This window comes from Mauremys mutica, chromosome 1 (genome assembly GCF_020497125.1).
Source record: "Mauremys mutica isolate MM-2020 ecotype Southern chromosome 1, ASM2049712v1, whole genome shotgun sequence".
In the NCBI taxonomy this organism is placed as follows: domain Eukaryota; kingdom Metazoa; phylum Chordata; order Testudines; family Geoemydidae; genus Mauremys; species Mauremys mutica.
This window is the reverse complement of record NC_059072.1, coordinates 364,238,233-364,249,658: the sequence shown is the minus strand read 5'-3', so window position 1 is coordinate 364,249,658 and position 11,426 is coordinate 364,238,233. Positions and strand designations below refer to the sequence as shown.

Here is an 11,426-nt window from a genome sequence, read left to right as displayed (position 1 = left end):
AGGGCAATGAGCGTCAGGTCAAACCCGATGACTACAAACACTATAACAAAACTGTACATCCTGTTCACTGTGATGTCCCCACATGATATCTTTGCCACAGCCATGTGCTCACAGTGTGTCTGGGAGATAAAGCGGTTGGCACAGAATGGCTGCCTGCTCAGGAGCAGGGGCAGAGGAAATATGAAGATAACAGATCTGATCAAACCCATGAGCCCTAGCTTAGCTATTCGTGCATTGGTGACAATGATGGCATACCTCAGAGGGTTACATATGGCAACGTAGCGATCAAAGGCCATTATCACAAGAATGGCTGACTGAATGAAAGATACCGTGTGAAGGAAGAACATCTGAGTGAGGCAGCCACCCACTGTAATGCCTTTCAAATTTAACCAAAATATACACAGTGCCTTCGGCACGACGAAGATAGATGTGGCAATGTCTGTGAGTGCCAGCATGCAGAGTAGCAGGTACATCGGCTTGTGCAGGGTCTGCTCTTTCCCTACAACAAAAAGAAGTGTAATATTTCCCAAAAGGCTGATAAGGTAGGAAATAGAAAAAGGGATGGAAATCCAGATGTGTCCAGCTTCCAGGCCGGGGATACCCATTAAAATGAATGTTGAAGAGTCAAATGTGGTGAAGTTGAAAGTTGCCATGAAGTCATCAATGTGTCGATCTAACTCAGAAATGCTCACGATGCCTATGAAGGGAGAGAAGCACAGCGAGGGGGGGGTTACACACTTTATACAAGAATTGGTGTGGTAAATGTTTTACAGTTATTAACTATCTAGAAAGGGGATGAGCAGTGAAGTGGCAACATTTGCAGATGGCACCAGATTGTGTAGGTCATAGTCAAATCCAGAGAAGTCCCCAGAGGGAGCTAACCAAAACAGGTGAATGGGCAGCAGGATAGCAGATGTATTGTAATGTCAAAAATTGCAACATGTATGCCCATTCGAGGGAAAAGCTTGAACTCCTCAAATACTTCACAAGGTTCCAATTTTACTGCATGACGGGGACCTGGGCTTCATGGTACACAGCTCTGTAAAACCATTCTCAAAATGCACACATGGACAGAATCTAAGCAGAGACATTGAATTCCAATAGGAGTGGGATGGAGAATCATACAGAAAATACAATGCTATGATATCAGTCAGTCAGTGCTTCACCCTCCTCTAAACTCCTCTGTGTAGTATAGGAGATCCTTTTCACACAGGATATTGCAGAAATAGAGGGGTTCAGGCATGTGCAACAAGAATGATCAAGGGCCTGGGGAAACTCTTATAGGGAGAGAGATTAAGAGGCTGGGATTGTTACTTTACAAAGGATAGGAATAAAAAGGGACATGAGAAAAATCTATAAAATACTGATTGGTGTCTCCTAACACAAGATCAAGAGGACATTGGGAATGTACGGACCTCTGCCTAGGAGTCGAGACATTTTGCCTGCAAGCTTGTGCCTGAGCATACAGAAAGCATTTTCACTCTTCATGACTCTGTTGAACTTACCCTAAGGAGAGGAATTCTCATGTGACTGTGGTGCCTTGGAAATGTTACACCAGGTGTCTGTTTCAGGAGGCTGAGGGATCCCATGAGGCACTGCATGGATGAACGTTTTAGGTGAGAAAAATGATTTGACCAAATTAAATCTCTGCACAGTGGGATGTATGTACAACCTGGCCGTGAATGACTGGCTAGCAAATGGTCACAGAACATCCTGGGTTTAACGTGCGTGTCCCAGTGACCCACAGTTTTGGGCAGCTGCCAGTGGCTCCTGCATATCTAGGCCCTCATATGTCCCAGAGTTTCCTGCTCTCATTATATAATGTGCAAACTTCTCACATTATGAGTTGTTCCTGTTCTGCCATTCCCGAAGGCACCCACATTGTGTATGGGTGCACCAAGATCAGTAGCACAGGTGTGTTGGTATTTGCAACTCTGTGAGATTTCTCACCGGTGAGAGACAGTCACTGATTACCCCAGAGACAATGGAGGAGGTGTGACCCCCCCGACACACACACTGTGCATTTCTGGACTTCTCCTGGTGAGATTTCCAACACTGCCTGGTTTCCTCTACGCCAGAAACATGTTTTTATTTGTACTGCCTTTTGGCGCTTCTTGTCCTCTCCAGTCCCAGAGATGCCAGGGGACAGAGAGAGAAGACCCCTCTCCTCCCTGAAAAAAATGTTATCATGATTGCTTTGAACCTTTTTGCCATTGATTTCAATGGGACCAGATTCACTCTTGGTGTTTAACGTTTGGCACCGAGCTGTGAAAATCATGGCTTCGGATCCTGCTATTCTGTCATGGTGCTGAAAGTGTCTGAAGGAAACCCGCAGTTTACTTGGCGTTCTGAGACCAGGCATGAAAGATGGGTATTGCAAAACACACGGGGCCTGATTTTCCTCTCAGGGAAGCCAGTGCCAATTTGCAGTGACCCTGTGCAGGCAGAATATCAGAGCAGAAACTTGCCAGTGTGTGGCCCTTTCTGGCCGTGAACTCTCTGGTAACACAAATACTCATTGCAGAGGCTTTGGCTGTATTACCTAATAGTTCAGTGAAGTTGCTGAATTGGAAAAACCACACAGCCCCCAAAAGGAAGCTATTGAGACAGTTAGAAGGACACAGGATGAGACAAGGAACTGCTCTTAAAAACAAATATTTGTCTAAGCTATTTCCAATACATGTGTAGTTCCAATTTTACCAAGTAAATCCACTGGTGTTTCTGACAATACTAGACAGTTCAAGTCACTGTGCTAGTGAATTCCTTCCCAGATCGTTCTTGACTTGAACCCTGGAGCCCATAGCATTAGCTGTAATGTAGAACCAGACAACTCACCGCAGTCCCACTCATCAGAGAGAGGAAATCACCTTCTGGCGACAGAAAAGCAGAGTCCTGAGAATCAGCGTTTGAATCTCATGTCTGATACTCACCTTACTGCACAGCCACATTTATGATTCCCCTGTACGGTCCCTGTGGGCTCTCAGATTGGCCAGGACTCCCAGGCAATTCCCTCAGCTCCGTCAGCAGTGAGTCGAGCAGAAAATAGACCTGGAGAACGTTAGTATGAGAGCCTCCCCTGGGAGTGAATAAATGATTTGCCAATAACCAGGGCTCAGATTGTCATGGCAAACTGAGTACTGCAGACTGTTCAGCCTAGCAATTGAAAGCTGAAGGATGTGCAACCTTTGCTGCTAATTCAGCCTCTTCAGGCCCTGTAACACCCAACCAGAGCTATCTGAGGGCTTTCATATGCCACCAAAGTACAAACACCAGACATCAGCCAATCTCCTACCTCCCCAGGCTCACACCCTCCACTGGAGTATAAACCCAACATTATACTGTCTTGCACTGCACAGGGATCTGTACATAGAGTTTGCCTGCCCCTTGATATTGGAAGGATTTGCCACTAGCTTGTGTTAACGAAGCTGAGATGTTCCCCAGACACTTCACTCAAAGTCACACTGATTTAGATAAAGTAAAAATAAGTTTAACTAAAAATGATAGCAAACAAATCAAAACCGATAACCTAGCAAGTAACAAAACTGGAAACTGAGCTTAATATACAAGATACATTGGATATGAATAAGCAATTTCTCACTATGGCTGGTGATAGAAGCAGTCCACAAGGTTTCCAAGCACCAGTTAGAAATCCTTTTAACCTGGGACCAGCACTTCCCCCAGCTCAGTCGTTCTTCAGCTGTATCCAGGAGCTCTCTTTTGTGATGAGCGAGGACACCCCAACTTATACAGCTTTAACGTATGGTGGGAATCCTTCACTCCAAAAGCAGTGCCTAGCCCAGTTTGTGAAAAATTACAAAGGACATCATCAATAGGTGGACAAACGACTGCTCCAATATATTCAACCACCGGACGAATGGAGATCCTAGTGTCCTTGGTAGCCTGATTCACCAAAGAGGATGACTTTCCAATACTGCGTGAAGCAGTGGAGAGAGCTGTGAAATCACTCAAGAATGGAAAGGCTACAAGTATTAACGTTATCCCAGCCAGACTGATGAAATTCAGAGGAGAAATAGTAATAGATGTTGTCAAGGCTGTTTCCCCACTCTGGCACTTCGAGTACAGAAGGTGGGGGCCCGCAAAAGACCTTACCACTTACCTGTAAAGGCTAGTATTAAAAGGTCACACGGTGTTGGCAGCCATCCAAAATAGTAGTCAATTAGGTACTGGTTACCAACCTTATCAAATTCTCTTCAAAAGGCCTTTAAAACTGTAAAACACTTTGTTATACCTACCCCCCAGCCCCCTAAAAAAGGTGCCAGTTACCCAATAGGTAGAAAAATTAACAATAAAACTTAAAAAAATAAAGTTTAAACTAACTAATGCCATTAAAAAGGCAAAAAAACCCTATATACATTCTCATGTAGCTCAAAACAGTAAATTATAAAACATTAAAAATAACATTTAAAATTATCACAAAAAAATCATGTCCTAAAGTGTAAATGGGTCAAACAAATATATTATTTGTTTCCATATACGCAGTGTTTTAATTTTTGCCAGATTTTTTCACAACTTTGCATAGGGCTTTTTTAACAGTTTGGTTTATTTATTTACTGTTTTTGATGATTGAGGATGATAGGGGATATGTAGTTGTTGCCTTACTTATAATGCTTTCAATAAATTTTTAACTTTATATATATATATTTAAAATGTGGTCCATTATTTGAATCAATTACTTTTGGAGTTTTATATTTACTGAACACTACTTCCCACAACTTCTTAGTGGTAGTTTCCTCACTAGGATTTCTGGTTGGAATTGCCTTTACCCATTTAGAAAAAGAATTTATTATTACTAATAAATACTGATTTGATGGGGGGGAGGCAAATTATTAATATAATTAACTTGTATTTTACTATATGGCCCTACAATTTTTTGGTGCAACAAGGGTTTTGAATTTGGTGCTTTGTTTTTATTTGCTGCACATCTTATGCAATTTGAAAAAAAAAATTGTGCACCTTAGGCCCTATGTTAATTTGTTTTGCCTTTAAAAGATCATTTTTCTTTGGTGGGCCATAGAGTGACACAGGTTAACAATCTTTTCTCTTTGGAGTTTTTTAGGTACCCACTTTATTTTTGGTTTGTTATTTTATTTACTGCATATTACTTGAGGCAAATTTGCTAGCATTAGTGCCAAGGCAGGGGTAGCGTTATTAATTTCTTTAAAATTCACTGTCAATCTTTAATTTTCTGAAGCTTTTAGTACTGGACAAATTGGGATATTATATGGAGAATTTCCCCTTTTAATTATTTCCTGTTGTTGTCGTGATTTATTTATTTATTTATTTATTTTTAATTTTTTGCCTCTGCCTGCACAGGAAATTTTTGCGAAATTAAAAAGTTATTAGAATCAAGTAAGACAGGGAGGCTAATCAGGGCACCTGGTTTTAAAAGGACCTCGCTTCGCTTAGTGAGGGGGCTTGTAAGGAGCTGGGAGTGAGAGGATGTGCTGCTAGAGGACTGGGGAGTACAAGCATTATCAGGCAGCAGGAAGAAGGTCCTGCACTGAGGATAAAGAAGATGTTGGGGCGAGGTCATGGGGAAGTGGCTCAGGTAGTTGTAGTTGTCACAAAGCTGTTCCAGGAGGCACTCTAGACAGCTGCAATCCACAGGGCCCTGGGCTGGAACCCGGAGTAGAGGGAGGGCCCAGTTCCGCCCATCCCCCCAACTCCCTATTTGACACAAGAGGTGTTGACCTGGACTGTGAGTCATATCAGAGAGGAAGTTCTCTGGCCTGTCCCCAACCCACCACATGGTACAAAAGAGACTACAAGGATTGTTCCCCTTCCTTTCCCCCATGCTGGCCAGTGATGAGGTTAGCTGAGTGAATGGCAGGTTTGAGCCAGTAGCAAAAGTGGCCAAACTGAGGGCTGCCGTGAACCTCTGAGGCGAGCAAAACTGCCCAAAAGTGCAGGACCCACCAAGGCAGAGGAGGAACTTTGTCACGATGTGTTCTCCCTGTGTGCTGTAATAGCTCACTGCATACAGTTGGCAGAGCAGACCTTGAACGATCCACCCAATGACCACAATATCTGTTAAGATATGAAGCCACCCAAGCAGGTTTATTGTTGACAAAGCAAAGTAGCACCTGGTAGACTCTACGAGAATACCAATGTATGCCCATGACAATGAATGCAACTTGGTCAGTGATGGGACTTTCCACATCCCCCTAGGCTGGCCCAAGGTACTCCTTTTGAGATACATCTTTATACCCTGATACAAAGAAGTTAAATACTGTCATTCTGACCTTATTGTCACGGATTCCATGGGGTGAAGCCTGGAACTGAGGGACTGCTGTGCCCCCTGAACTTTCTTCCTTCTTGGGGCTGTCTCTCACAATGCCTTGACAGTGAGCAGCAGCAAACTCCTCCAGGAGCTGTGATCACTCAGCACAACAGAATATGGAGCCCCATACCCAGCTAGATTACATGAATACTCCCAGAGCCTCTCATGAATCACAATGAGAAAGGAACCAGGGTCAAATCCCCCCAGCTCCCAGCACTGCACCTCAGGGATATATTGTCTTGCCCCTCTTAAGATAAGCAATGCACATGTATTAATTGTTTCACCACATCATCAGTGCAAAGTGAATATACACCAGCCTTGCAAACCTATGTAGTTTTGCCGCACACTTCATACAAACACACTGGTAAGGATAAACAGTTAAACAAATTTATTGACTACAGAAGATAGATTTTAAGTGACTATAAGTGATAGGCAAAAAGTCAGAGTTAAATACCAAAAGAAATAAATATATGAGCACACAGTCTAAACTCTCAACAGCAACACCTAGACTAAACAGTTTTTCTCACCCCACTTGATATTGCACAGATTTTCCCCTTAAATCTGGGCCATAATACACAAATTTTCCCCTTAAATCTGGGCCAGTCTCATCTGTTGGAGTCTTCAGTCTTCTTCTCAGTGTCTTTGCTGCTTGCAGCACAGATGGGGACAGGAGAAAGGTAAAGAATGGGCCTGCTCTGTTCTGTTTTATACCCTAAGTCCATGTGCTTGTAGAGCACAAGTCCCGGCATCTTCTTAGCAGCCAATGCCTGTCTGTGGATTCCAGATTGTTGAGGGAGCCATTTCTGGTACTCTTGTCACAAGACTGCTATGCCGTCCTATCACAGATTGTGCTCCCCATTGCTGCAAATTCCAAAACAATGTCCCCAGTCCAGGCCTGTGCAGGAACAAAATTATCTCATAGTTTACCAAGCTCTTCATCATTTGCTTGTGTTGATAGTGGTTGGAAAAAAAGAAATTCCTCTTTTAGTTCTATTGCTGTAGCAAAATTAATATACACCATCACGTGTGCAACATTTGAGATACAGTAGAACCTCCAGTTTATGAATACCCTGGGAATGGAGGTTGTTCATAATTCTGAACAAATTTTTATGGTTGTTTTTTCAAAAGTTCAGAACTAAACATTTAATTAATACAGCATTGAAACTTTACTATGCAGAAGAAAAATGCTTTTTTCCCTTTTATTTTTTGTAGTTTACCTTTTTTAATGCAGAACTGTATTTATTGTTTGTTTGTTTTTTGTCTCTGCTGTTGCCTGATTACGTACTTCTGGTTCTAAATGAGGTGTATGATTGACTGGTCAGTTTGTAACTCTGTTGTTCATAAATCTGTGGTTCTACTGTGTCGCTAGACTCATCTATTTGAATTGAATAATATGGGCTCTGACAAAAACTTTCTAAGAACTGCTCTTTTATATCAGTGGCCATCTCCACAATACAGCGTGTAACTGTGTCATTAGAAAGTGGGATCACCTCTAGCTGTGATGCTGCTTTCTCTCCTATCGTCACTGCACACTTATCCTTTGCAGCTGGAAGTAGTAGCTTCTCATCTATGTTGGTGGAGGGGAGAGAGGTGTTGGGCTTACTGAGTGCCATGGTGGGTGGGGAGGAACAGGAGGGTGGAGGATAGGAGGGACTCAGAGAGTGGCAGGGAGGGAGGTGGAGGAGTGGAAGGACTCAGTGAGGGACCGTGGAGAAGCAGGTGGAGGAGAGGAGAAAGTCAGTGATCTGTGGGGGCGGGGCACACAGGAGGGGGTAGAGCTGAGGAGATGAGAATTGGGATTCAGCGAACGCAATGGCAACTGGGGAAACAGAGGGTGAAGGAGGGAGAGACTCGGCAAGTACTGGGCTCTGGGATCCTCCTGGGGGAAGAAAGGAATGATTCATTGAGTAGCAGCAGGGGCCTCGGTGGAGGGGCCGATCAGGGACAGGAATAGGTGGAGCATGTTTGGGTCATGGCTTCCCCTCTCTCAATGGCAGTGGGTCGGCAGCTGCACTGCAGGGAAGTTTAGGCTAATTATACCCACTGCCTATGTAAGGTGTCCATCCCTGGGCCACTTCCTACCACCTCCCAATGCATGTCTCAGTGTCTCTGTCTGGGGAAAGGCAGCGCGAAGGCTGTTTCCTCACCCCATGGCACCTTCTGGTGGCTGCATGTAGTGAGGTCGTTCTCCCTTCCTCTTGGGCAACAACTGCCTCCTTCTGGGGTATGACCCAACCTCCTAGGGCAAGCTCAGTCCAAGAGCTCTCCCGTCCTGGGATAGTCCAAACAGCCAAAAAAAAAAAGAACCAGTCAAGTCCAGCGTCCATATGAGAGATGAAGGCTTCCCTCTAAGTCTGTCCCTGCAGCAGGCCCTCCCTTCCCTCACGGAGGGACCTTCGGGCAGTTGTTCCGAGGCAGATTCTACCTTCCCTCAGCTCATCTCCCCTGGAGCTGCCGGTAGCAGGTCTGCTCTCCACCCTGGTCTGCCACAAAATGAGCTGCTCTCCAGCCATTTTGCCTTTCTCAAGCACTTTTCTTCAGATATGATTTGTCTGCCCTGTTTTCCCAATAATTTCCTTGCTGAGCATTTTACATCTGTGAACTCAATTTGAAATGTAGCTACAAGTTCAGCAGCTTTGGGAAGTAATCCTGCTGCTTTGTACGGGTCTGGGTCTTTGGATTCCAGCATTTTGAAACAGCATTTACCGTTCCCAGACTCTTTCTTTGGAGCACAATGAGAAAAACAAAACTAAAAATTTCCATTAATTTCTTTAATACTGAAGGCTCTGAAACTTTATGGGCATTTTTGCTCAGGAGAATTATTTCTAGGGGTTCCTTCCTTGTGTTTAAATACCATAATCTGAGAGGAAGAAGTGCTTCATACTGGTTGGTAATCAATTGTGTACTCAATTGCTTCACCGAGCTTTCATTTGTTATTCAATATTTTCAAAAGGCCAAATAAATAGTGTCAGAATTACTCCTCCAGCCTCATAATAAAATAGTACGGGGAAAAGACTGTATACAATACTAGCCTCTGGGAAGCCATCTTGTGCAGCAATGTTACATTCACCTTACGCAGAAAGTGCACTCCCCAAAGTTACACACATCAGCTTTTCTCATTTATATCAAGATGTCACAAGTTACACCTCTCTTTACATATCATTGAAATTGAGCCCTTCGGTTTGTCCCCCTTCCCTAAGAAAAGTGGTGAACTATTGTGGGGAACTTTCTTGGCTTCTGCACGACCCCAGGGGAATCAGTTAGTCAAAGGGTCTGAGTCCCCACTCCCAGTCCCTTTACCCAGAGGCTCACCTGAGCTGAAGGACACCCCTCCACTCTCCCATGTAGTAGAGTCCTTGTAACCCCACCGCAGCTGGTTCTTACGGAAAGCCGCCTCGTTTAAGTAAACTGCAATATCTTCTGGTGGTCTGGAAGTGACAGAAAGGCTGAGTGACAGTGTTTGGATGTGGAGGCTGATGGGTGACACTGAAAGAGGTTGGGTGATGGTGAGGGAAGGAATTCATCAACTGGGAGCGCAATTCCTGATGATGGAGTTTCTTAGGCTTTGAACTTCCACAATGATGAGCTCAACCAATCTCGGACAGAGCACCCTTGATTATCGAGGAGATAGCTTTCCCCTTCTTTTCACACAGACTTCAAGTCTGTGGATCAATGTGAGCACATTTTGAAGGTGTATTTGCCCACTTTGTCACGAAGCTCTTTGTTTTTGACCCCATAAACGATAGGGTTGAGCATGGGGGGGATGAGGAGATAGAGGTTGGCCAACATGATGTGGACGTGGGGGGCGATGCCTTCACCAAGCCAGTATGTCAGAGTGGACAAGAGGCCTGTAGGATAAGAAATCAGCATCACAATGAGGTGGGCTGTGCAGGTGTTGAGGGCTTTCTGGTAGGCTTTCTTGGAGGAGATTCTGAGGACAGATCTGAGGATCAGACTGTAAGACAGGGCAATGAGCATCAGGTCTAACCCCATAACTACAAATGCTGCCACCAAGCCGTATATCCTGTTGACTGTGATGTCTCCACACGACATCTTTGCCACAGCCATATGGTTACAGTAAGTGTGAGGGATAATGCGGGTGGCACAGAATGGCTGCCTGCTCAGGAGCAGGGGCATGGGCAGAATGAAGAGAACAGATCTTATCAAACCCACTAGCCCTAGATTAGCTATTCGTGCATTGGTGAGGATGGTGGCGTATCTGAGAGGGTTACATATGGCAACGTAGCGATCAAAGGCCATTGTCACGAGGATGGCTGAGTGCATCATAGTTCCCGCATGAAGGAAGAACATCTGGGTGAGGCAGCCACTCACTGTAATGCCTTTAAAATTGAACCAAAATATACACAGTGCCTTTGGCACAATGGAGGTAGACGTTCCGATTTCTACAAGTGCCAGCATGCAGAGCAACAGGTACATTGGCTTGTGCAGGGTCTGCTCTTTGCCTACAACAAAGAGAAGCATGAAATTTCCCAACAGGCTGATAATGTAGAACATAGTGAAAGGGATGGAAATCCAGACATGGGCAGGTTCCAGGCCAGGGATGCCCATTAGGATGAATGTTGAAGGGTCAGAGGAGGTGAGGTTGAAAACTTCCATGAGGTGGTTGAGGTGTCGATCAGGCTTAGAAATGCTAAAGGGAAAGAAGTGCAGGAACGGGGTTACACAATTAATAATCAATAGCATGGTAAATATTTTATAGTTAATACAATCTAGAAAGGGGGTTGAACAATGAGATGGCAAAAGTTACAGATGGCACCACATTATTTAGGTCATAATCAAGTCCACAGAAATCCTCAGAGGGAGCTAACCATGCCAGGTGAATGGGCAGCAGGATGGCAGGTCTCGAGCTGGAATGGGGGCAGCCTAGGCTGGGGAACGAGAGTATGAACAGGGGGTCAGAATATGATGGTAGAATGAAGCAGCTGAGGAACAAAGTGTGATGTGTTTCCCTCAAGGAGCCACCTGCAACCAGGGTACCTCTGAGCCCTCTGACTCACCAGCCGGGGCTCCCTCTCTCAGTGTGTTACTGGGACAAGCTGCAGACCCACTCCCAGTCCTGCACCTCCACCAACATTCCCCCAGGCAGGGACACACCCAGCTGCAA

At 44.7% G+C, this 11,426-nt stretch overlaps 1 protein-coding gene across 1 annotated transcript; it reads right to left on the bottom strand.

The window, feature by feature from the left end:
• Positions 1-9,970: 9,970 nt before the first annotated feature.
• On the bottom strand, positions 9,971-10,918 carry LOC123362492 (putative olfactory receptor 52P1). The gene has a single exon (XM_045002831.1). It carries the CDS (start codon positions 10,916-10,918, stop codon positions 9,971-9,973), a length of 948 nt encoding a protein of 315 aa, XP_044858766.1.
• Between the last annotated feature and the right edge of the window lie 508 nt (positions 10,919-11,426).